The sequence below is a fragment of the Leptodactylus fuscus genome, chromosome 10 (assembly GCF_031893055.1).
Source record: "Leptodactylus fuscus isolate aLepFus1 chromosome 10, aLepFus1.hap2, whole genome shotgun sequence".
NCBI classification, from domain to species: Eukaryota; Metazoa; Chordata; class Amphibia; order Anura; family Leptodactylidae; genus Leptodactylus; species Leptodactylus fuscus.
Window position 1 is genome coordinate 88,530,590 of NC_134274.1, and position 26,097 is coordinate 88,556,686.

The following is a 26,097-nucleotide window of genomic DNA, read 5'->3' on the forward strand; positions in this document are numbered from 1 at the left end:
GCTCCGGAGTATAATACAGGATAAGTAATGTGATGTATGTACACAGTGACTGCACCAGCAGAATAGTGAGCGCAGCTCTGGAGTATAGTACAGGATAAGTAATGTAATGTATGTACACAGTGACTGCACCAGCAGAATAGTGAGCGCAGCTCGGGGGTATAATACAGGATAAGTAATGTAATGTATGTACACAGTGACTGTACCAGCAGAATAGTGAGCGCAGCTCTGGAGTATAATACAGGATAAGTAATGTAATGTATGTACACAGTGACTGTACCAGCAGAATAGTGAGCGCAGCTCTGGAGTATAATACAGGATAAGTAATGTAATGTATGTACACAGTGACTGTACCAGCAGAATAGTGAGTGCAGCTCTGGGGTATAATACAGGATAAGTAATGTAATGTATGTACACAGTGACTGTACCAGCAGAATAGTGAGCGCAGCTCTGGAGTATAATACAGGATAAGTAATGTATGTACACAGTGACTGTACCAACAGAATAGTGAGCGCAGCTCTGGGGTATAATACAGGATAAGTAATGTAATGTATGTACACAGTGACTGTACCAGCAGAATAGTGAGCGCAGCTCTGGAGTATAATACAGGATAAGTAATGTAATGTATGTACACAGTGACCAGCAGAATAGTGAGCGCAGCTCTGGAGTATAATACAGGATAAGTAATGTAATGTATGTACACAGTGTCTGCACCAGCAGAATAGTGAGCGCAGCTCTGGGGTATAATACAGGATAAGTAATGTAATGTATGTACACAGTGACTGTACCAGCAGAATAGTGAGCGCAGCTCTGCAGTATAATACAGGATAAGTAATGTAATGTATGTACACAGTGACTGCACCAGCAAACTAGTGAGCGCAGCTCTGGAGTATAATACTGGATAAGTAATGTAATGTATGTACACAGTGACTGCACCAGCAGAATAGTGAGCGCAGCTCTGGGGTATAATACAGGATAAGTAATGTAATGTATGTACACAGTGACTGTACCAGCAGAATAGTGAGCGCAGCTCTGGAGTATAATACAGGATAAGTAATGTAATGTACACAGTGACTGCACCAGCAGAATAGTGAGCGCAGCTCTGGAGTATAATACAGGATAAGTAATGTAATGTATGTACACAGTGACTGTACTAGCAGAATAGTGAGCGCAGCTCTGGAGTATAATACAGGATAAGTAATGTAATGTATGTACACAGTGACTGCACCAGCAGAATAGTGAGCGCAGCTCTGCAGTATAATACAGGATAAGTAATGTAATGTATGTACACAGTGACTGTACCAGCAGAATAGTGAGCGCAGCTCTGGAGTATAATACAGGATAAGTAATGTAATGTATGTACACAGTGACTGTACCAGCAGAATAGTGAGCGCAGCTCTGGAGTATAATACAGGATAAGTAATGTAATGTATGTACACAGTGACTGCACCAGCAGAATAGTGAGCGCAGCTCTGGGGTATAATACAGGATAAGTAATGTAATGTATGTACACAGTGACTGCACCAGCAGAATAGTGAGCGCAGCTCTGGGGTATAATACAGGATAAGTAATGTAATGTATGTACACAGTGACTGCACCAGCAGAATAGTGAGCGCAGCTCTGGAGTATAATACAGGATAAGTAATGTAATGTATGTACACAGTGACTGTACCAGCAGAATAGTGAGCGCAGCTCTGGAGTATAATACAGGATAAGTAATGTAATGTATGTACACAGTGACTGCACCAGCAGAATAGTGAGCGCAGCTCTGGAGTATAATACAGGATAAGTAATGTAATGTATGTACACAGTGACTGCACCAGCAGAATAGTGAGCGCAGCTCTGGGGTATAATACAGGATAAGTAATGTAATGTATGTACACAGTGACTGTACCAGCAGAATAGTGAGTGCAGCTCTGGAGTATAATACAGGATAAGTAATGTAATGTATGTACACAGTGACTGCACCAGCAGAATAGTGAGCGCAGCTCTGGAGTATAATACAGGATAAGTAATGTAATGTATGTACACAGTGACTGCACCAGCAGAATAGTGAGCGCTGCTCTGGAGTATAATACAGGATAAGTAATATAATGTATGTACACAGTGACTTTACCAACAGAATAGTGAGCGCAGCTCTGGAGTATAATACAAGATAAGTAATGTAATGTATGTACACAGTGACCAGCAGTATAGTGAGCGCAGCTCTGGAGTATAATACAGGATAAGTAATGTAATGTATGTACACAGTGACCAGCAGTATAGTGAGCGCAGCTCTGGAGTATAATACAGGATAAGTAATGTAATGTATGTACACAGTGACCAGCAGTATAGTGAGCGCAGCTCTGCAGTATAATACAGGATAAGTAATGTAATGTATGTACACAGTGACTGCACCAGCAGAATAGTGAGCGCAGCTCTGGAGTATAATACAGGATAAGTAATGTAATGTATGTACACAGTGACTGCACCAGCAGAATAGTGAGCGCTGCTCTGGAGTATAATACAGGATAAGTAATATAATGTATGTACACAGTGACTTTACCAACAGAATAGTGAGCGCAGCTCTGGAGTATAATACAAGATAAGTAATGTAATGTATGTACACAGTGACCAGCAGTATAGTGAGCGCAGCTCTGGAGTATAATACAGGATAAGTAATGTAATGTATGTACACAGTGACCAGCAGTATAGTGAGCGCAGCTCTGGAGTATAATACAGGATAAGTAATGTAATGTATGTACACAGTGACCAGCAGTATAGTGAGCGCAGCTCTGCAGTATAATACAGGATAAGTAATGTAATGTATGTACACAGTGACCAGCAGTATAGTGAGCGCAGCTCTGGAGTATAATACAGGATAAGTAATGTAATGTATGTACACAGTGACTGCACCAGCAGAATAGTGAGCGCAGCTCTGGAGTATAGTACAGGATAAGTAATGTAATGTATGTACACAGTGACTGCAGCAGCAGAATAGTGAGCGCAGCTCGGGGGTATAATACAGGATAAGTAATGTAATGTATGTACACAGTGACTGTACTAGCAGAATAGTGAGCGCAGCTCTGGAGTATAATACAGGATAAGTAATGTAATGTATGTACACAGTGACCAGCAGTATAGTGAGCGCAGCTCTGGAGTATAATACAGGATAAGTAATGTAATGTATGTACACAGTGACTGTACCAGCAGAATAGTGAGCGCAGCTCTGGAGTATAATACAGGATAAGTAATGTAATGTATGTACACAGTGACCAGCAGTATAGTGAGCGCAGCTCTGGAGTATAATACAGGATAAGTAATGTAATGTATGTACACAGTGACTGTACCAGCAGAATAGTGAGCGCAGCTCTGGAGTATAATACAGGATAAGTAATGTAATGTATGTACACAGTGACTGTACCAGCAGAATAGTGAGCGCAGCTCTGGAGTATAATAAAGGATAAGTAATGTAATGTATGTACACAGTGACTGTACCAGCAGAATAGTGAGCGCAGCTCTGGAGTATAATACAGGATAAGTAATGTATGTACACAGTGACTGTACCAGCAGAATAGTGAGCGCAGCTCTGGAGTATAATACAGGATAAGTAATGTAATGTATGTACACAGTGACTGCATCAGCAGAATAGTGAGCGCAGCTCTGGAGTATAATACAGGATAAGTAATGTAATGTATGTACACAGTGACTGCACCAGCAGAATAGTGAGCGCAGCTCTGGAGTATAATACAGGATAAGTAATGTAATGTATGTACACAGTGACTGTACCAGCAGAATAGTGAGCGCAGCTCTGGAGTATAATACAGGATAAGTAATGTAATGTATGTACACAGTGACTGTACCAGCAGAATAGTGAGCGCAGCTCTGGAGTATAATACAGGATAAGTAATGTAATGTATGTACACAGGGACTGTACCAGCAGAATAGTGAGCGCAGCTCTGGAGTATAATACAGGATAAGTAATGTAATGTATGTACACAGTGATTGCACCAGCAGAATAGTGAGCGCAGCTCTGGAGTATAATACAGGATAAGTAATGTAATGTATGTACACAGTGACTGTACCAGCAGAATAGTGAGCGCAGCTCTGGAGTATAATACAGGATAAGTAATGTAATATATGTACACAGTGACTGTACCAGCAGAATAGTGAGTGCAGCTCTGGAGTATAATACAGGATAAGTAATGTAATGTATGTACACAGTGATTGCACCAGCAGAATAGTGAGCGCAGCTCTGGAGTATAATACAGGATAAGTAATGTAATATATGTACACAGTGACTGTACCAGCAGAATAGTGAGTGCAGCTCTGGAGTATAATACAGGATAAGTAATGTAATGTATGTACACAGTGACTGTACCAGCAGAATAGTGAGCGCAGCTCTGGAGTATAATACAGGATAAGTAATGTAATGTATGTACACAGTGACGGTACCAGCAGAATAGTGAGCGCAGCTCTGGAGTATAATACAGGATAAGTAATGTAATGTATGTACACAGGGACTGTACCAGCAGAATAGTGAGCGCAGCTCTGGAGTATAATACAGGATAAGTAATGTAATGTATGTACACAGTGACTGCACCAGCAGAATAGTGAGCGCAGCTCTGGAGTATAATACAGGATAAGTAATGTAATATATGTACACAGTGACTGTACCAGCAGAATAGTGAGCGCAGCTCTGGGGTATAATACAGGATAAGTAATGTAATGTATGTACACAGTGACTGCACCAGCAGAATAGTGAGCGTAGCTCTGGAGTATAATACAGGATAAGTAATGTAATGTATGTACACAGTGACTGCACCAGCAGAATAGTGAGCGCAGCTCTGGAGTATAATACAGGATAAGTAATGTAATATATGTACACAGTGACTGTACCAGCAGAATAGTGAGCGCAGCTCTGGGGTATAATACAGGATAAGTAATGTAATGTATGTACACAGTGACTGTACCAGCAGAATAGTGAGCGCAGCTCTGGGGTATAATACAGGATAAGTAATGTAATGTATGTACACAGGGACTGTACCAGCAGAATAGTGAGCGCAGCTCTGGGGTATAATACAGGATAAGTAATGTAATGTATGTACACAGTGACTGCAGAATAGTGAGTGCAGCTCTGGAGTATAATACAGGATAAGTAATGTAATGTATGTACACAGTGACTGTACTAGCAGAATAGTGAGCGCAGCTCTGGAGTATAATACAGGATAAGTAATGTAATATATGTACACAGTGACTGTACCAGCAGAATAGTGAGCGCAGCTCTGGGGTATAATACAGGATAAGTAATGTAATGTATGTACACAGTGACTGCACCAGCAGAATAGTGAGCGCAGCTCTGGAGTATAATACAGGATAAGTAATGTAATATATGTACACAGTGACTGTACCAGCAGAATAGTGAGCGCAGCTCTGGGGTATAATACAGGATAAGTAATGTAATGTATGTACACAGTGACTGTACCAGCAGAATAGTGAGCGCAGCTCTGGGGTATAATACAGGATAAGTAATGTAATGTATGTACACAGGGACTGTACCAGCAGAATAGTGAGCGCAGCTCTGGGGTATAATACAGGATAAGTAATGTAATGTATGTACACAGTGACTGTACTAGCAGAATAGTGAGCGCAGCTCTGGAGTATAATACAGGATAAGTAATGTAATATATGTACACAGTGACTGTACCAGCAGAATAGTGAGCGCAGCTCTGGGGTATAATACAGGATAAGTAATGTAATGTATGTACACAGTGACTGCACCAGCAGAATAGTGAGCGTAGCTCTGGAGTATAATACAGGATAAGTAATGTAATGTATGTACACAGTGACTGCACCAGCAGAATAGTGAGCGCAGCTCTGGAGTATAATACAGGATAAGTAATGTAATGTATGTACACAGTGACTGTACCAGCAGAATAGTGAGCGCAGCTCTGGGGTATAATACAGGATAAGTAATGTAATGTATGTACACAGTGACTGTACCAGCAGAATAGTGAGCGCAGCTCTGGGGTATAATACAGGATAAGTAATGTAATGTATGTACACAGTGACTGTACCAGCAGAATAGTGAGCGCAGCTCTGGGGTATAATACAGGATAAGTAATGTAATGTATGTATACAGGGACTGTACCAGCAGAATAGTGAGCGCAGCTCTGGGGTATAATACAGGATAAGTAATGTAATGTATGTACACAGTGACTGCAGAATAGTGAGTGCAGCTCTGGAGTATAATACAGGATAAGTAATGTAATGTATGTACACAGTGACTGTACTAGCAGAATAGTGAGCGCAGCTCTGGAGTATAATACAGGATAAGTAATGTAATATATGTACACAGTGACTGTACCAGCAGAATAGTGAGCGCAGTTCTGGGGTATAATACAGGATAAGTAATGTAATGTATGTACACAGTGACTGCACCAGCAGAATAGTGAGCGTAGCTCTGGAGTATAATACAGGATAAGTAATGTAATGTATGTACACAGTGACTGCACCAGCAGAATAGTGAGCGCAGCTCTGGAGTATAATACAGGATAAGTAATGTAATGTATGTACACAGTGACTGCACCAGCAGAATAGTGAGCGCAGCTCTGGAGTATAATACAGGATAAGTAATGTAATATATGTACACAGTGACTGTACCAGCAGAATAGTGAGCGCAGCTCTGGGGTATAATACAGGATAAGTAATGTAATGTATGTACACAGTGACTGTACCAGCAGAATAGTGAGCGCAGCTCTGGAGTATAATACAGGATAAGTAATGTAATGTATGTACACAGTGACTGTACCAGCAGAATAGTGAGCGCAGCTCTGGGGTATAATACAGGATAAGTAATGTAATGTATGTACACAGGGACTGTACCAGCAGAATAGTGAGCGCAGCTCTGGGGTATAATACAGGATAAGTAATGTAATGTATGTACACAGTGACTGTACCAGCAGAATAGTGAGCGCAGCTCTGGAGTATAATACAGGATAAGTAATGTAATATATGTACACAGTGACTGTACCAGCAGAATAGTGAGCGCAGCTCTGGAGTATAATACAGGATAAGTAATGTAATATATGTACACAGTGACTGTACCAGCAGAATAGTGAGTGCAGCTCTGGAGTATAATACAGGATAAGTAATGTAATGTATGTACACAGTGACTGTACCAGCAGAATAGTGAGCGCAGCTCTGGAGTATAATACAGGATAAGTAATGTAATATATGTACACAGTGACTGTACCAGCAGAATAGTGAGCGCAGCTCTGGGGTATAATACAGGATAAGTAATGTAATGTATGTACACAGGGACTGTACCAGCAGAATAGTGAGCGCAGCTCTGGGGTATAATACAGGATAAGTAATGTAATGTATGTACACAGTGACTGCAGAATAGTGAGTCGGGCGGAGTAACCTCTTACGGTGTAACCAGATAGTCCTGTAGTCAGTGGGGTAGAGGACCTGCTTTTGGCCAGGCTGCTGACGGTTTCCTCTCTCCTTTCAGTCTACCATGTGATATTTATATACTGTGCTGTGAGGGGCCGTCACGGTTTCCAGTTTTTCTACCTCCCGTATTTTGACAAGTGATTCTCCCACAAACTTCTGACTTTCAAGACACTGAATGCCAAAACACTATGGAAACCACTACGGACTCTGGGACACTGGGAATGGACTACTCGGGGCAGAGCTGAGGCCGTGTCCGCCGCCGCCGCCTCTCTCGATGTCTCGCCACCATGGAAGGACGGAGCGATGTGTGACCTCTGGAGCGGACACGTCTGTGACACACGTGCAGGATTCTGCTTTTATTTAATAGTTTGTTTAATGGATTTATGAAAACATGGAAAGATTTTACTACAAAATTGGATGCACTTTAATTGTATTACTGAGAATGCACAGTCAGCGCAGGGCGGGCGCACGGCCGGAGCTTTCGTGTCACCTTCATCACTTATCTAGACGACAGCATCATGACAAACTCTGAAAGAAAGAAAGGAAAGAGCGACGGACATTGTCAGGAGTGACCTCAGCATCGGAGGAGCTCGGCATTGCTCAGGGTGCCCTTCACCGTGTCGTGTAGGGGGTTAACAGCGCCACTCCTGTCCATGGACTATGTCTGGTATTGCAGAATTCTCTCGTATGGTGATAAGCTGTAATACCAGGCACAGCCTATACCAAAGGGTGGCGCTGTTTCTAGAAAAAAAAAAAAGCGGAGCCTTGTTTTTATTGCCTGACAAGTCCTTTGAACCTCAATCTCTCCGGTCAAGGCAGGGGGACATGTAGGAGATATGATGGACTCGCCCGTGACTGCACTGTAGTCCTAGGGGGCCGGTGTGGGCTGCGGGGCCACGAGTCCAGATCACTACGTTATACCTGTCACTTCTTCTAGATGTTTTTAATAAAGAAAGGAAACCACAAGGAGACGTGTCCGCTGTTCTTACACAGGTCATGTGATCGGGTCAACATTGGGGGTGGGGTAAGTTAGTGAACCCCCCTGTTCGAACTTTGGAGTAGCGAGGGTGTTGTCATTGCTCCAAACAGGTAAGCAATAGTGGCCTCGTTGCTCCAAAGACCTCATTTGCATATCTCAGAAATGGAGGCTCCGACTCGCAAAGGGAGACGCAGCCAAGAAAGCGACATCTGGTCGCCCAAGTGCTCACGCTTCCGGCATCACTTTTACCGTACGGCGGGTGATACTAGAAAAGGTCGCGTCTCTTAGGGGCGGAGTCTAGCGGCTTTTTTTTCCACCCAATCTAGAAATACTCTACACACATGGGAACCGTCCACAAGACAATTGTCCAAGGCCCGGCAAGTGCAGCCCCGGGGCCCCCTGGAATATACAATCCTCACCATCAAAGTCAACTCTTCCATCCCCGTTCAGGTCTACGTCGTGAATAATCTCCTGGACTTCACTGGGATTCAGCGGTTCTCCTAAGAAACTCTGGGCGGCGTCTCGCATCTCTAGGCCGCTGATATGGCCGTCACCGTTCATATCAAACTGGGAGACAAAGAGAAAGTGTTAAGACAAAAACTCGTGGAGAGTCGCGGCACCGAAATAGATGGAGATCAGGATCAACATAGCGCCACTCTGGTCTGTAGGCTGTGTCTGGTATTGCAGCATGTGCTTGAATGAGGCTGAACTGCAAGGCCCGACCCATCCAACGGCTAAGAGTGGTGCCGAAATCTCATCCATGCCCTGTTCTAGTGTAATGAGAGTGATTTCATAGGTTGGATCTCTGTCTAGATTTATTCATTAGAGTGTGAGGTGTAGTGTCCGGTATATCTGCACAACCCCATAAAAAATACTACCAATAGAGTCCTCAATAAATAATACTGCACGAAGAGTGCTCTATAAAATTACTGCCGCAATAAGTAACACTGCACGTTCAGTGACCGCATAAATAATACTGCATGAAGAGTGCCCTATAAAAATACTACCAGTAGAGTCCTCAATAAATAATACTGCACGAAGAGTGCCCTATAAAATTACTGCCGCAATAAGTAACACTGCAAGCTGAGTGACCACATAAATAATACTGCCAGAAGATCTCCCAATAAATAATACTGCACGAAGAGTGCCCTATAAAATTACTGCCGCAATAAGTAACACTGCAAGCTGAGTGACCGCATAAATAATACTGCCAACAGATCTCCCAATAAATAATACTGCATGAAGAGTGCCCTATAAAACTACCGCCAGCAAAGATCTGCAATAAGTAACACTGCAAGCTGAGTGACCGCATAAATAATACTGCACTAAGAGTGCCCTATAAAAATACTACCAGTAGATTCCTCAATAAATAATACTGCACGAAGAGCGACCTCTAAAAATACTACCAGAAGATTCCCCAATAAATAATACTGCACGAAGAGCGACCTATAAAACTACTGCCAGCAAAGATCCGCAATAAGTAACACTGCAAGCTGAGTGACAGCATAAATAATACTGCCAGAAGATCTCCCAATAAATAATACTGCACAAAGAGTGCCCTATAAAATTACTGCCGCAATAAGTAACACTGCAAGCTGAGTGACCGCATAAATAATACTGCCAACAGATCTCCCAATAAATAATACTGCACGAAGAGTGCCCTATAAAATTACTGCCGCAATAAGTAACACTGCAAGCTGAGTGACCGCATAAATAATACTGCACTAAGAGTGGCCTATAAAAATACTACCAGAAGATTCCCCAATAAATAATACCGCATGAAGAGTGCCCTATAAAAATTCCACCAGAAGATTCCCCAATAAATAATACCGCATGAAGAGTGCCCTATAAAAATTCCACCAGAAGATTCCCCAATAAATAATACTGCACGAAGAGTGCCCTATAAAAATACTACCAGAAGATTCCCCAATAAATAATACTGCACGAAGAGTGCCCTATAAAAATACTACCAGAAGTTTCCCCAATAAATAATACTGCACGAAGAGTGCCCTATAAAAAAAACGCCAGCAAAGAGCTGCAATAAGTAACACTGCAAGCTGAGTGACCGTATAAATAATACTGCATGAAGAGTGCCCTATAAAAATACTACCAGTAGAGTCCTCAATAAATAATACTGCACGAAGAGCGACCTCTAAAAATACTACCAGAAGATTCCCCAATAAATAATACTGCACGAAGAGCGACCTATAAAACTACTGCCAGCAAAGATCCGCAATAAGTAACACTGCAAGCTGAGTGACAGCATAAATAATACTGCCAGAAAATCTCCCAATAAATAATACTGCACGAAGAGTGCCCTATAAAATTACTGCCGCAATAAGTAACACTGCAAGCTGAGTGACCGCATAAATAATACTGCCAACAGATCTCCCAATAAATAATACTGCATGAAGAGTGCCCTATAAAACTACCGCCAGCAAAGATCTGCAATAAGTAACACTGCAAGCTGAGTGACCGCATAAATAATACTGCACTAAGAGTGGCCTATAAAAATACTACCAGAAGATTCCCCAATAAATAATACCGCATGAAGAGTGCCCTATAAAAATTCCACCAGAAGATTCCCCAATAAATAATACTGCACGAAGAGTGCCCTATAAAAATACTACCAGAAGATTCCCCAATAAATAATACTGCACGAAGAGTGCCCTATAAAAATACTACCAGAAGATTCCCCAATAAATAATACTGCACGAAGAGCGACCTATAAAACTACTGCCAGCAAAGATCCGCAATAAGTAACACTGCAAGCTGAGTGACAGCATAAATAATACTGCCAGAAGATCTCCCAATAAATAATACTGCACGAAGAGTGCCCTATAAAATTACTGCCGCAATAAGTAACACTGCAAGCTGAGTGACCGCATAAATAATACTGCCAACAGATCTCCCAATAAATAATACTGCATGAAGAGTGCCCTATAAAACTACCGCCAGCAAAGATCTGCAATAAGTAACACTGCAAGCTGAGTGACCGCATAAATAATACTGCACTAAGAGTGGCCTATAAAAATACTACCAGAAGATTCCCCAATAAATAATACTGCACTAAGAGTGGCCTATAAAAATACTACCAGAAGATTCCCCAATAAATAATACTGCACGAAGAGTGCCCTATAAAAATACTACCAGAAGATTCCCCAATAAATAATACTGCACGAAGAGTGCCCTATAAAAATACTACCAGAAGATTCCCCAATAAATAATACTGCACGAAGAGCGACCTATAAAAATACTACCAGCAGAGTTCTCAATAAATAATACTGCACGAAGAGCGACCTATAAAAATTCCACCAGAAGATTCCCCAATAAATAATACTGCACGAAGAGTGCCCTATAAAAATACTACCAGAAGATTCCCCAATAAATAATACTGCACGAAGAGCGACCTATAAAAATACTACCAGAAGATTCCCCAATAAATAATACTGCACGAAGAGCGACCTATAAAAATACTACCAGAAGATTCCCCAATAAATAATACCGCATGAAGAGCGACCTATAAAAATACTACCAGAAGATTCCCCAATAAATAATACTGCACGAAGAGCGACCTATAAAAATACTACCAGAAGATTCCCCAATAAATAATACTGCACGAAGAGTGCCCTATAAAAATACTACCAGCAGAGTTCTCAATAAATAATACTGCACGAAGAGCGACCTATAAAAATTCCACCAGAAGATTCCCCAATAAATAATACTGCACGAAGAGCGACCTATAAAAATACTACCAGAAGATTCCCCAATAAATAATACTGCACGAAGAGCGACCTATAAAAATACTACCAGAAGATTCCCCAATAAATAATACTGCACGAAGAGTGCCCTATAAAAATACTACCAGAAGATTCCCCAATAAATAATACTGCACGAAGAGTGCCCTATAAAAATACTACCAGAAGATTCCCCAATAAATAATACTGCACGAAGAGCGACCTATAAAACTACTGCCAGCAAAGATCCGCAATAAGTAACACTGCAAGCTGAGTGACAGCATAAATAATACTGCCAGAAGATCTCCCAATAAATAATACTGCACGAAGAGTGCCCTATAAAATTACTGCCGCAATAAGTAACACTGCAAGCTGAGTGACCGCATAAATAATACTGCCAACAGATCTCCCAATAAATAATACTGCATGAAGAGTGCCCTATAAAACTACCACCAGCAAAGATCTGCAATAAGTAACACTGCAAGCTGAGTGACCGCATAAATAATACTGCACTAAGAGTGGCCTATAAAAATACTACCAGAAGATTCCCCAATAAATAATACTGCACGAAGAGCGACCTATAAAAATATTACCAGAAGATTCCCCAATAAATAATACTGCACGAAGAGCGACCTATAAAAATTCCACCAGAAGATTCCCCAATAAATAATACTGCACGAAGAGCGACCTATAAAAAAAACGCCAGCAAAGAGCTGCAATAAGTAACACTGCAAGCTGAGTGACCGTATAAATAATACTGCCAGCAGATTTCCCAATAAATAATACTGCTAGCAGCATGACCCCATAAAAAATACTGCAACCAGAGTACATGACAAACTGGACCAGCAGATTTCCCCTTAAAAACAATACTGTCAGTGACAATAGTGACCCCATAGATTCGCTACGAGCAAAATTTTCCAATAAACTATACGGCACCCGTGACCCCGGAATAAATACTGCCAGGAAAGTTCCACAATAAATAATACCGCAAGCAAAGTCACCCTATATACAATACAGCCAGTTCTCCAATAAATAATGCTGCACATAGCGCACCTGCCTTGGTCACCTTAGGGAGGCGCTCACTACATCCATAACTAAGTCTACGTGAGCGTCTCCATACATATTTAACGGTCCCCTCCCCAGACCACAGTAGTGCAGTTTTTTTTTTTGTTTAACAGGTTCCCTCTCTGAGCACAACTTTGGTTCCCCATATGGAAGACTCCGGGATGTCCGAAAATGAGAAAAAAAATCAACCCCATTTTTTTGGTATGTGCCCCAATTTCCATACAGTTTGGCGGGTTTACACCCCTGTTCTCGGGTTGCAGGTAATGGGGGCATTAGGAGTTTTCTGGTGACGAGGCGCGAGGTCTTCTCACTTCTCTAAAGGCGATCTTCAGCTCTCGCACGCCCACCATATTCTCCGTCTCCGCCAGCATCTTCGGTCCGATCAGTTCGACGAAATCTTCAAAGTCCACTCGACCGCCCACTATAAAGAAGTGACACGTGAGAAGGTTAGGAGGAGGCGACACCTTATACAGCACTGTATACAGCTCCGGGTATATAGGGGCCGAGATGTGGAGACTGCTGAGCACGCCCACTACTAATACACCAACAAGTGTAACCGCCCCAATACGGGAATAGTCTGTTACCTCTAGTGGATAAAGGTCTGACCATGGTCATGTGATGAGGACATTGATGGGGGGGGGGTCCAAAACCCAGACCCCATCCCGATCAGCTGTTTTGACGCACAGGCATTATAGACTGGATCCGACTCATTAGGGTCTACGGGAAAGTTTTGTAGACATGCTCAGTGCTGGGAGGGGGAGGAGCTAAGCTGTGACAGGTGATAAGGTGTTATCTACAGAGGTGTTATCTTCTATGGTGATCCTGTCTGTGATATAAATGAGGTGACTGCTGCAAAGAAAACCCCTGCAAATTGCCAAATCTCTCATGATTCCTGTTCTATAGCACCTGATCTGTAATTAGTGGATCGGATCCCCATTCAGATACTTGGTTTTGTGCATGGGACCTTAGGCTTAGTGGCCAGAGTGCAAATTGCAGGATTCAGTACTTTTTTTTAAAGTACAGATTAGATTAGTGACATAATAATTCTTGATGACACCTTCCCTTTAAGGGCGTCCTGGCGTGTCGTATAATCCAGAGGAATACAATTGTGTAAGATGTTGTGGATTTAGGACTTTTCTGTCCCAGTTTGCACCCTCGGGGGGGGAGGGGGGGTATGTGAGATTCCGCCAATTCCTAAAGGTCTATCCCAGTGAATGAGATTATTGGCGCTTGTCCCCAGTGCGGAGCTAAATCTGATGATTGCGCTAATTCCGCAGCTAAAGCTCTTAATCCCCGGTAATTGCTAATTGATCGGGGACTTCACTTTTCTCAGGTTGCAGCACATGTGACGTGTCCAGAAATAGTCACTTTGTATTCCTGACCATGAGCCGTGTGTGGTGGGGTAGAATATTCCAGTCTGGACTGCAATACTGCACACCGCCTGAAAGCCAGGGGGGCGCTGTTACTGGGAACAAAAAGTATTCAAAAATGTATCTATGTCCCCATCTATCCAGTCTTATACTGTATACTAGTCCCTGACTACGCTGTTACCTATATTGGCCTGTAGGGGGCAGAAATAATAAAGCAGGGCACTCACTCCTCATCTTTATATGCTGAGAGATCTCAATCAGTTCCATTTCGGTTGGCATATACCCCATGGTCCTCATGCACTCGCCCAGCTCCTTGTATCCAATGTATCCATCCTGATCAGCGTCAAACTCCAGGAAGGCGGCGTGTAATTCTGAGAGAAGCGACGAGTATGGGAAGAGAGGAGACAGAAAGTCACGAACCGAATGCAAGATACATGAAGACGACTCCCGGGGTCCGGCACACGGAGAAAAGGGCCGTCAAGGTGCAACGACCCTGACCCGGCCGATTACCTGTTACTCATGCACATAATGCAGATTGGTTTTCATGCAGAAATTAACTTATGATAAAATTTTTAAAATTTATTCAGTTATTGATTCAAATGTTTAAAAATTTTGCGCAAAAATAATGTTAAAAAGCAAGGCCAGAATTACTAATTAATGGAAAACTGGAGATAAAAAGGATCAAAGAGTCTTTTGTACCCAAAACGATGTCAATAAAAAGTACAAACCATCAGGCAAAAAACAAGCCCTCATAAAGTCCCACTGAGGAAACGTGTTATAGGACTCGGAATAATAGGGTGGCCGAAATACAACTTATATAGAGAACTGTGACAGTCCGGACCCCAGGGGCCTAACTATAGGGGGGTATAGAGAGAGCAGAGGGTAGTAAGCCCTGGACCATAAAGGGCCCGAAAGGTTATTCTACCATATCAATTACACCACTATTCCTAATGACAGAGAGTAGGTACGAGCCCGAATATAGAGTTTCCATTGGGGCTCAGGAAGTTACACCTCGGACAGACTCACAGAGTAAACTTAACATATTTTGTTCGCCACATAGCAAATAGGTAAAAACCTGATATGCTGGGTTCTGGTGACAGTAACCTATCTATCTGCAGGCTGGGGTGATATGCTGGGTCTGGTGACAGTAACCTATCTATCTGCAGGGCTGGGGTGATATGCTGGGTCTGGTGACAGTAACCTATCTATCTGCAGGGCTGGGGTGATATACTGGTTCTGGTGACAGTAACCTATCTATCTGCAGGGCTGGGGTGATATGCTGGGTCTGGTGACAGTAACCTATCTATCTGCAGGGCTGGGGTGATATGCTGGGTATAGTGACAGTAACCTATCTATCTGCAGGGCTGGGGTGATATGCTGGGTCTGGTGACAGTAACCTATCTATCTGCAGGGCTGGGGTGATATACTGGTTCTGGTGACAGTAACCTATCTATCTGTAGGGCTGGGGTGATATGCTGGGTCTGGTGACAGTAACCTATCTATCTGCAGGGCTGGGGTGATATGCTGGGTATAGTGACAGTAACCTATCTATCTGCAGGGCTGGGGTGATATGCTGGGTCTGGTGACAGTAACCTATCTATCTGCAGGGCTGGGGTGACATGCTGGGTCTGGTGACAGTAACCTATCTATCTGCAGGGCTGGGGTGACATGCTGGGTCTGGTGACAGTAACCTATCTATCTGCAGGGCTGGGGGGATATGCTGGTTCTGGTGACAGTAACCTATCTATCTGCAGGACTGGGGTGATAGGCTGGGTCTGGTGACAGTAACCTATCTATCTGCAGGGCTGGGGTGATATGCTGGTTCTGGTGACAGTAACCTATCTATCTGCAGGACTGGGGTGATATGCTGGTTGTGGTGACAGTAACCTATCTATCTGCAGGACTGGGGTGATATGCTGGTTGTGGTGACAGTAACCTATCTATCTGCAGGACTGGGGTGATATGCTGGTTGTGGTGACAGTAACCTATCTATCTGCAGGGCTGGGGTGATATGCTGGGTCTGGTGACACTATAACCTATCTATCTGCAGGGCTGGGGTGATATGCTGGTTGTGGTGACAGTAACCTATCTATCTGCAGGGCTGGGGTGATATGCTGGGTCTGGTGACAGTAACCTATCTATCTGCAGGGCTGGGGTGATATGCTGGGTCTGGTGACACAATAACCTATCTATCTGCAGGGCTGGGGTGATATGCTGGGTCTGGTGACAGTAACCTATCTATCTGCAGGGCTGGGGTGATATGCTGGGTCTGGTGACAGTAACCTATCTATCTGCAGGACTGGGGTGATATGCTGGTTCTGGTGACAGTAACCTATCTATCTGCAGGGCTGGGGTGATATGCTGGTTCTGGTGACAGTAACCTATCTATCTGCAGGGCTGGGGTGATATGCTGGGTCTGGTGACAGTAACCTATCTTTCTGCAGGGCTGGGGTGATATGCTGGTTCTGGTGACAGTAACCTATCTATCTGCAGGGCTGGGGTGATATGCTGGGTCTGATAACAGTAACCTATCTATCTGCAGGGCTGGGGTGATATGCTGGGTCTGGTGACAGTAACCTATCTATCTGCAGGGCTGGGGTGATATGCTGGTTCTGCTGACAGTAACCTATCTATCTGCAGGACTGGGGTGATATGCTGGTTGTGGTGACAGTAACCTATCTATCTGCAGGACTGGGGTAATATGCTGGTTCTGGTGACACTATAACCTATCTATCTGCAGGGCTGGGGTGATATGCTGGTTCTGGTGACAGTAACCTATCTATCTGCAGGGCTGGGGTGATATGCTGGGTCTGGTGACAGTAACCTATCTATCTGCAGGGCTGGGGTGATATGCTGGTTCTGGTGACAGTAACCTATCTATCTGCAGGGCTGGAGTGATATGCTGGGTCTGGTGACAGTAACCTATCTATCTGCAGGGCTGGGGTGATATGCTGGTTCTGGTGACAGTAACCTATCTATCTGCAGGACTGGGGTGATATGCTGGTTCTGGTGACACTATAACCTATCTATCTGCAGGACTGGGGTGATATGCTGGTTGTGGTGACAGTAACCTATCTATCTGCAGGGCTGGGGTGATATGCTGGTTCTGGTGACAGTAACCTATCTATCTGCAGGGCTGGAGTGATATGCTGGGTCTGGTGACAGTAACCTATCTATCTGCAGGGCTGGGGTGATATGCTGGTTCTGGTGACAGTAACCTATCTATCTGCAGGGCTGGGGTGATATGCTGGGTCTGGTGACAGTAACCTATCTATCTGCAGGGCTGGGGTGATATACTGGTTCTGGTGACAGTAACCTATCTATCTGCAGGGCTGGGGTGATATGCTGGTTCTGGTGACAGTAACCTATCTATCTGCAGGGCTGGGGTGATATGCTGGGTCTGGTGACAGTAACCTATCTATCTGCAGGGCTGGGGTGATATACTGGTTCTGGTGACAGTAACCTATCTATCTGCAGGGCTGGGGTGATATACTGGTTCTGGTGACAGTAACCTATCTATCTGCAGGACTGGGGTGATGTGCTGGGTCTGGTGACAGTAACCTATCTATCTGCAGGACTGGGGTGATATGCTATTACTGGTGACAGTAACCTATCTATCTGCAGGGCTGGGGTGATATGCTGGGTCTGGTGACAGTAACCTATCTATCTGCAGGACTGGGGTGATATGCTGGTTCTGGTGACAGTAACCTATCTATCTGCAGGGCTGGGGTGATATGCTGGTTCTGGTGACAGTAACCTATCTATCTGCAGGACTGGGGTGATATGCTGGTTCTGGTGACAGTAACCTATCTATCTGCAGGGCTGGGGTGATATGCTGGTTCTGGTGACAGTAACCTATCTATCTGCAGAACTGGGGTGATATGCTGGGTCTGGTGACAGTAGCCTATCTATCTGCAGGGCTGGGGTGATATGCTGGTTCTGGTGACAGTAACCTATCTATCTGCAGGGCTGGGGGATATGCTGGGTCTGGTGACAGTAACCTATCTATCTGCAGGGCTGGGGTGATATGCTGGTTCTGGTGACAGTAACCTATCTATCTGCAGGGCTGGGGTGATATGCTGGTTCTGGTGACAGTAACCTATCTATCTGCAGGGCTGGGGTGATATGCTGGGTCTGGTGACAGTAACCTATCTATCTGCAGGGCTGGGGTGATATGCTGGGTCTGGTGACAGTAACCTATCTATCTGCAGGACTGGGGTGATATGCTGGGTCTGGTGACAGTAACCTATCTATCTGCAGGGCTGGGGTGATATGCTGGGTCTGGTGACAGTAACCTATCTATCTGCAGGACTGGGGTGATATGCTGGGTCTGGTGACAGTAACCTATCTATCTGCAGGGCTGGGGTGATATGCTGGTTCTGGTGACAGTAACCTATCTATCTGCAGGGCTGGGGTAATATGCTGGGGTCTGGTGACAGTAACCTATCTATCTGCAGGGCTGGGGTGATATGCTGGGTCTGGTGACAGTAACCTATCTATCTGCAGGGCTGGGGTGATATGCCGGTTCTGGTGACAGTAACCTATCTATCTGCAGGACTGGGGTGATATGCCGGTTCTGGTGACAGTAACCTATCTATCTGCAGGGCTGGGGTGATATACTGGTTCTGGTGACAGTAACCTATCTATCTGCAGGGCTGGGGTGATATGCTGGGTCTGGTGACAGTAACCTATCTATCTGCAGGGCTGGGGTGATATGCTGGTTCTGGTGACAGTAACCTATCTATCTGCAGGGCTGGGGTGATATGCTGGGTCTGGTGACAGTAACCTATCTATCTGCAGGGCTGGGGTAATATGCTGGGGTCTGGTGACAGTAACCTATCTATCTGCAGGGCTGGGGTGATATGCTGGGTCTGGTGACAGTAACCTATCTATCTGCAGGGCTGGGGTGATATGCCGGTTCTGGTGACAGTAACCTATCTATCTGCAGGACTGGGGTGATATGCCGGTTCTGGTGACAGTAACCTATCTATCTGCAGGGCTGGGGTGATATACTGGTTCTGGTGACAGTAACCTATCTATCTGCAGGGCTGGGGTGATATGCTGGGTCTGGTGACAGTAACCTATCTATCTGCAGGGCTGGGGTGATATGCTGGTTCTGGTGACAGTAACCTATCTATCTGCAGGGCTGGGGTGATATGCTGGTTCTGGTGACAGTAACCTATCTATCTGCAGGGCTGGGGTGATATGCTGGTTCTGGTGACAGTAACCTATCTATCTGCATGGATGGGGGTGATATGCTGGTTCTGGTGACAGTAACCTATCTATCTGCATGGATGGGGGTGATATGCTGGTTCTGGTGACAGTAACCTATCTATCTGCAGGGCTGGGGTGATATGCTGGTTCTGGTGACAGTAACCTATCTATCTGCAGGGCCGGGGTGATATGCTGGTTCTGGTGACAGTAACCTATCTATCTGCAGGGCTGGGGTGATATGCAGGTTATGGTGACAGTAACCTATCTATCTGCAGGGCTGGGGTGATATGCAGGTTATGGTGACAGTAACCTATCTATCTGCAGGGCTGGGGTGATATGCTGGTTCTGGTGACAGTAACCTATCTATCTGCAGGGCTGGGGTGATATGCTGGTTCTGGTGACAGTAACCTATCTATCTGCAGGGCTGGGGTGATATGCTGGGTCTGGTGACAGTAACCTATCTATCTGCAGGGCTGGGGTGATATGCTGGTTCTGGTGACAGTAACCTATCTATCTGCAGGACTGGGGTGATATGCTATTACTGGTGATAGTAACCTATCTATCTGCAGGGCTGGGGTGATATGCTATTACTGGTGACAGTAACCTATCTATCTGCAGGACTGGGGTGATATGCTGGGTCTGGTGACAGTAACCTATCTATCTGCAGGGCTGGGGTGATATACTGGTTCTGGTGACAGTAACCTATCTATCTGCAGGGCTGGGGTGATATGCTGGGTCTGGTGACAGTAACCTATCTATCTGCAGGACTGGGGTGATATGCTATTACTGGTGACAGTAACCTATCTATCTGCAGGGCTGGGGTGATATGCTGGTTCTGGTGACAGTAACCTATCTATCTGCAGTATTGGGGTGATATGCTGGGTCTGGTGACAGTAACCTATCTATCTGCAGGGCTGGGGTGATATGCTGGTTCTGGTGACAGTAACCTATCTATCTGCAGGGCTGGGGGGATATGCTGGGTCTGGTGACAGTAACCTATCTATCTGCAGGGCTGGGGTGATATGCTATTACTGGTGACAGTAACCTATCTATCTGCAGAGCTGGGGTGATATGCTGGTTCTGGTGACAGTAACCTATCTATCTGCAGGGCTGGGGGGATATGCTGGGTCTGGTGACAGTAACCTATCTATCTGCAGGGCTGGGGTGATATGCTGGTTCTGGTGACAGTAACCTATCTATCTGCAGGGCTGGGGTGATGTGCTGGGTCTGGTGACAGTAACCTATCTATCTGCAGGGCTGGGGTGATATGCTGGGTCTGGTGACAGTAACCTATCTATCTGCAGGGCTGGGGTGATATGCTGGGTCTGGTGACAGTAACCTATCTATCTGCAGGGCTGGGGTGATATGCTGGGTCTGGTGACAGTAACCTATCTATCTGCAGGGATGGGGTGATATGCTGGTTCTGGTGACAGTAACCTATCTATCTGCAGTGCTGGGGTGATAGGCTGGTTCTGGTGACAGTAACCTATCTATCTGCAGGACTGGGGTGATATGCTGAGTCTGGTGACAGTAACCTATCTATCTGCAGGGCTGGGGTGATATGCTGGTTCTGGTGACAGTAACCTATCTATCTGCAGGGCTGGGGTGATATGCTGGTTCTGGTGACAGTAACCTATCTATCTGCAGGGCTGGGGTGATATGCTGGTTCTGGTGACAGTAACCTATCTATCTGCAGGGCTGGGGTGATATGCTGGTTCTGGTGACAGTAACCTATCTATCTGCAGGGCTGGGGTGATATGCCGGTTCTGGTGACAGTAACCTATCTATCTGCAGGGCTGGGGTGATATGCTGGGTCTGGTGACAGTAACCTATCTATCTGCAGGGCTGGGGTGATATGCTGGGGTCTGGTGACTGTAACCTATCTATCTGCAGGGCTGGGGTGATATGCTGGGGTCTGGTGACTGTAACCTATCTATCTGCAGGGCTGGGGTGATATGCTGGTTCTGGTGACAGTAACCTATCTATCTGCAGGGCTGGGGTAATATGCTGGGGTCTGGTGACTGTAACCTATCTATCTGCAGGGCTGGGGTGATATGCTGGGTCTGGTGACAGTAACCTATCTATCTGCATGGATGGGGGTGATATGCTGGTTCTGGTGACAGTAACCTATCTATCTGCATGGATGGGGGTGATATGCTGGTTCTGGTGACAGTAACCTATCTATCTGCAGGGCTGGGGTGATATGCTGGTTCTGGTGACAGTAACCTATCTATCTGCAGGGCTGGGGTGATATGCTGGTTCTGGTGACAGTAACCTATCTATCTGCAGGGCTGGGGTGATATGCAGGTTATGGTGACAGTAACCTATCTATCTGCAGGGCTGGGGTGATATGCTGGTTCTGGTGACAGTAACCTATCTATCTGCAGGGCTGGGGTGATATGCTGGGTCTGGTGACAGTAACCTATCTATCTGCAGGGCTGGGGTGATATGCTGGGTCTGGTGACAGTAACCTATCTATCTGCAGGACTGGGGTGATATGCTATTACTGGTGACAGTAACCTATCTATCTGCAGGGCTGGGGTGATATGCTATTACTGGTGACAGTAACCTATCTATCTGCAGGACTGGGGTGATATGCTGGGTCTGGTGACAGTAACCTATCTATCTGCAGGGCTGGGGTGATATACTGGTTCTGGTGACAGTAACCTATCTATCTGCAGGGCTGGGGTGATATGCTGGGTCTGGTGACAGTAACCTATCTATCTGCAGGACTGGGGTGATATGCTATTACTGGTGACAGTAACCTATCTATCTGCAGGACTGGGGTGATATGCTGGGTCTGGTGACAGTAACCTATCTATCTGCAGGGCTGGGGTGATATGCTGGTTCTGGTGACAGTAACCTATCTATCTGCAGTATTGGGGTGATATGCTGGGTCTGGTGACAGTAACCTATCTATCTGCAGGGCTGGGGTGATATGCTGGTTCTGGTGACAGTAACCTATCTATCTGCAGGGCTGGGGGGATATGCTGGGTCTGGTGACAGTAACCTATCTATCTGCAGGGCTGGGGTGATATGCTATTACTGGTGACAGTAACCTATCTATCTGCAGAGCTGGGGTGATATGCTGGTTCTGGTGACAGTAACCTATCTATCTGCAGGGCTGGGGGGATATGCTGGGTCTGGTGACAGTAACCTATCTATCTGCAGGGCTGGGGTGATATGCTGGTTCTGGTGACAGTAACCTATCTATCTGCAGGGCTGGGGTGATGTGCTGGGTCTGGTGACAGTAACCTATCTATCTGCAGGGCTGGGGTGATATGCTGGGTCTGGTGACAGTAACCTATCTATCTGCAGGGCTGGGGTGATATGCTGGGTCTGGTGACAGTAACCTATCTATCTGCAGGGATGGGGTGATATGCTGGTTCTGGTGACAGTAACCTATCTATCTGCAGTGCTGGGGTGATAGGCTGGTTCTGGTGACAGTAACCTATCTATCTGCAGGGCTGGGGTGATATGCTGGGTCTGGTGACAGTAACCTATCTATCTGCAGGGATGGGGTGATATGCTGGTTCTGGTGACAGTAACCTATCTATCTGCAGTGCTGGGGTGATAGGCTGGTTCTGGTGACAGTAACCTATCTATCTGCAGGACTGAGGTGATATGCTGGTTCTGGTGACAGTAACCTATCTATCTGCAGTGCTGGGGTGATAGGCTGGTTCTGGTGACAGTAACCTATCTATCTGCAGGGCTGGGGTGATATGCTGGTTCTGGTGACAGTAACCTATCTATCTGCAGGGCTGGGGTGATATGCTGGGTCTGGTGACAGTAACCTATCTATCTGCAGGACTGGGGTGATATGCTATTACTGGTGACAGTAACCTATCTATCTGCAGGGCTGGGGTGATATGCTGGTTCTGGTGACAGTAACCTATCTATCTGCAGTATTGGGGTGATATGCTGGGTCTGGTGACAGTAACCTATCTATCTGCAGGGCTGGGGTGATATGCTGGTTCTGGTGACAGTAACCTATCTATCTGCAGGGCTGGGGGGATATGCTGGGTCTGGTGACAGTAACCTATCTATCTGCAGGGCTGGGGTGATATGCTATTACTGGTGACAGTAACCTATCTATCTGCAGAGCTGGGGTGATATGCTGGTTCTGGTGACAGTAACCTATCTATCTGCAGGGCTGGGGGGATATGCTGGGTCTGGTGACAGTAACCTATCTATCTGCAGGGCTGGGGTGATATGCTGGTTCTGGTGACAGTAACCTATCTATCTGCAGGGCTGGGGTGATGTGCTGGGTCTGGTGACAGTAACCTATCTATCTGCAGGGCTGGGGTGATATGCTGGGTCTGGTGACAGTAACCTATCTATCTGCAGGGCTGGGGTGATATGCTGGGTCTGGTGACAGTAACCTATCTATCTGCAGGGATGGGGTGATATGCTGGTTCTGGTGACAGTAACTTATCTATCTGCAGTGCTGGGGTGATAGGCTGGTTCTGGTGACAGTAACCTATCTATCTGCAGGGCTGGGGTGATATGCTGGGTCTGGTGACAGTAACCTATCTATCTGCAGGGATGGGGTGATATGCTGGTTCTGGTGACAGTAACCTATCTATCTGCAGGGATGGGGTGATATGCTGGTTCTGGTGACAGTAACCTATCTATCTGCAGGGCTGGGGTGATATGCTGGGTCTGGTGACAGTAACCTATCTATCTGCAGGGCTGGGGTGATATGCTGGTTCTGGTGACAGTAACCTATCTATCTGCAGGGCTGGGGTGATATGCTGGGTCTGGTGACAGTAACCTATTTATCTGCAGGGCTGGGGTGATATGCTGGTTCTGGTGACAGTAACCTATCTATCTATCAATGTCCCGGTCTTGACCTCTGACCTCTCTCCGTCTTACTAGGGATCACGGTATTAAGCACATACTGAGACTCTCCGCAGACCCCCGGGGTTACATAACAGGTTAATCATAAGCTTCTCTAGTTCAGACTCACCGTCCATTTCTTCCGGGGCCAAATCCCTTTCCTGCAGGGTAAAAAGAGAGGAGAACATTAGGGAGAGGTCACTTTAGAGTAGTATACGTCCTAGCACCACGTTGTATAAAACATCTATGGATGACATGTCTACACCTGTAGCATCTCCAAACTGCAATACCATACACGGCCTATGGACTAATACGGCGCTGTTCCAGAATAAACAGTGACCCTCCCGTCACCTTAGTCATTGGTTTATGTCTGGAAGTTCCTGGGGCACTTCTCTACGATTGGGACATCAGAATCTCTTTCTGATCTGCTGGGAAGGACGAGTCTTTGTGACATCTGCACTGCAGGACACTGACACATCTAATGGGGTGGAGAAAAATCCTAAAACTTCTAAAGGGTCGTCCATAGAGTCGGGGCGGAGAGTGACTACAGAGCGTCGCCTCTCACCAGGGTCCACTTAGGACTCTTGGGCAAACTTTACCAGGGTCGTAGGAGATGCAGTGGTAGCAATCAGTACTGGGCCACGAGTCTGTGGCGCCCAAACATCACTTAACAACATGCGACCCCAGTATTGTAGACCACACATGGTAAGTGGTGGCCGGGGCAGGAGCTTCCAGTCCAGTCCTCAGCCTAGAGGTCACTCACCTTGCTGAAGAGCGCGTTTAGGAATGGAGAATACGTCTTTGTGGTGATACTCTGGGTGTCGCTCGTCCTCTTCCCCTTGTGGTGACCTTTCCCCGTGGCGTGGTGTCTGTCATCGTGGCCATGGTGAGGGCTCTTCTTCTCATGATGGCCTCCTCCAGCCCTGTGGTCTCCTTCGTGGCTCCCTGTTGCTCCCTTCTTGCCCGTGGCTTCTCCTCCACCCTTACTTCTGGCTCCAGTGTGGCCCTTTGCCACGTCCTTCTCGGGGGTGCTGGAGGTCTTGGCTCCGGTGCTGTGAGACATAAGACGCTTTCTGGAGGACTCTTCCTGGGAGAGCGTTGTTCAGACCAGTAAAGCACACACAGGATTAGCAGTAATCTAATAACATCAACTTGTTCTGAGCCACGTAAAAGAGTTTAGAGAGATTAGGGATGGGCCACGTGACCAGCACCTTGTTATTCCTATAGAGAACAGCCGCGCCATGTCACTAGGTCCACGGATTGTAGTCCTCATGGTGCAAGTCCACACTAGAGTCGGGTCTAGAGCAGCCGAACTTGTAACCCAGAAGTTCTGGATCCTAGGCAGTGGTGGAGGGGAGGTGGTTAGGCAGGGGTATGTGTAGCACTGGCGGGGGACGTTGTGTGCCGTGGCCAGGTACCGGATGCCGTGTGTGGATGGGAATGGCGGGCTTCGGTGCGG

The 26,097-nt window shown here is 45.8% G+C and overlaps 2 protein-coding genes across 2 annotated transcripts in view; one reads left to right on the forward strand and one right to left on the reverse strand.

The window, feature by feature from the left end:
- The window catches only part of TMEM134 (transmembrane protein 134), a 32,628-nt gene extending 24,818 nt beyond the window's left edge, over nt 1-7,810 (forward strand). Inside the window, exon 8 of the mRNA XM_075258523.1 lies at nt 7,493-7,810. Coding sequence (XP_075114624.1) covers nt 7,493-7,575 — 83 coding nt within the window. The 3' untranslated portion in view covers nt 7,576-7,810. The remainder of the gene's footprint in view (nt 1-7,492) is intronic.
- A 14-nt stretch (nt 7,811-7,824) lies between these two features.
- LOC142183438 (calcium-binding protein 2-like) lies at nt 7,825-25,761 on the reverse strand. The gene is made up of 6 exons (XM_075258521.1): nt 25,402-25,761; nt 24,769-24,799; nt 14,813-14,956; nt 13,527-13,636; nt 8,833-8,980; nt 7,825-7,962 (listed from the first exon to the last, which is right to left on the reverse strand). The coding sequence occupies exons 1-6, from the start codon at nt 25,699-25,701 to the stop codon at nt 7,934-7,936; spliced, it is 762 nt and encodes a 253-aa protein (XP_075114622.1). The 5' UTR covers nt 25,702-25,761; the 3' UTR covers nt 7,825-7,933.
- Between the last annotated feature and the right edge of the window lie 336 nt (nt 25,762-26,097).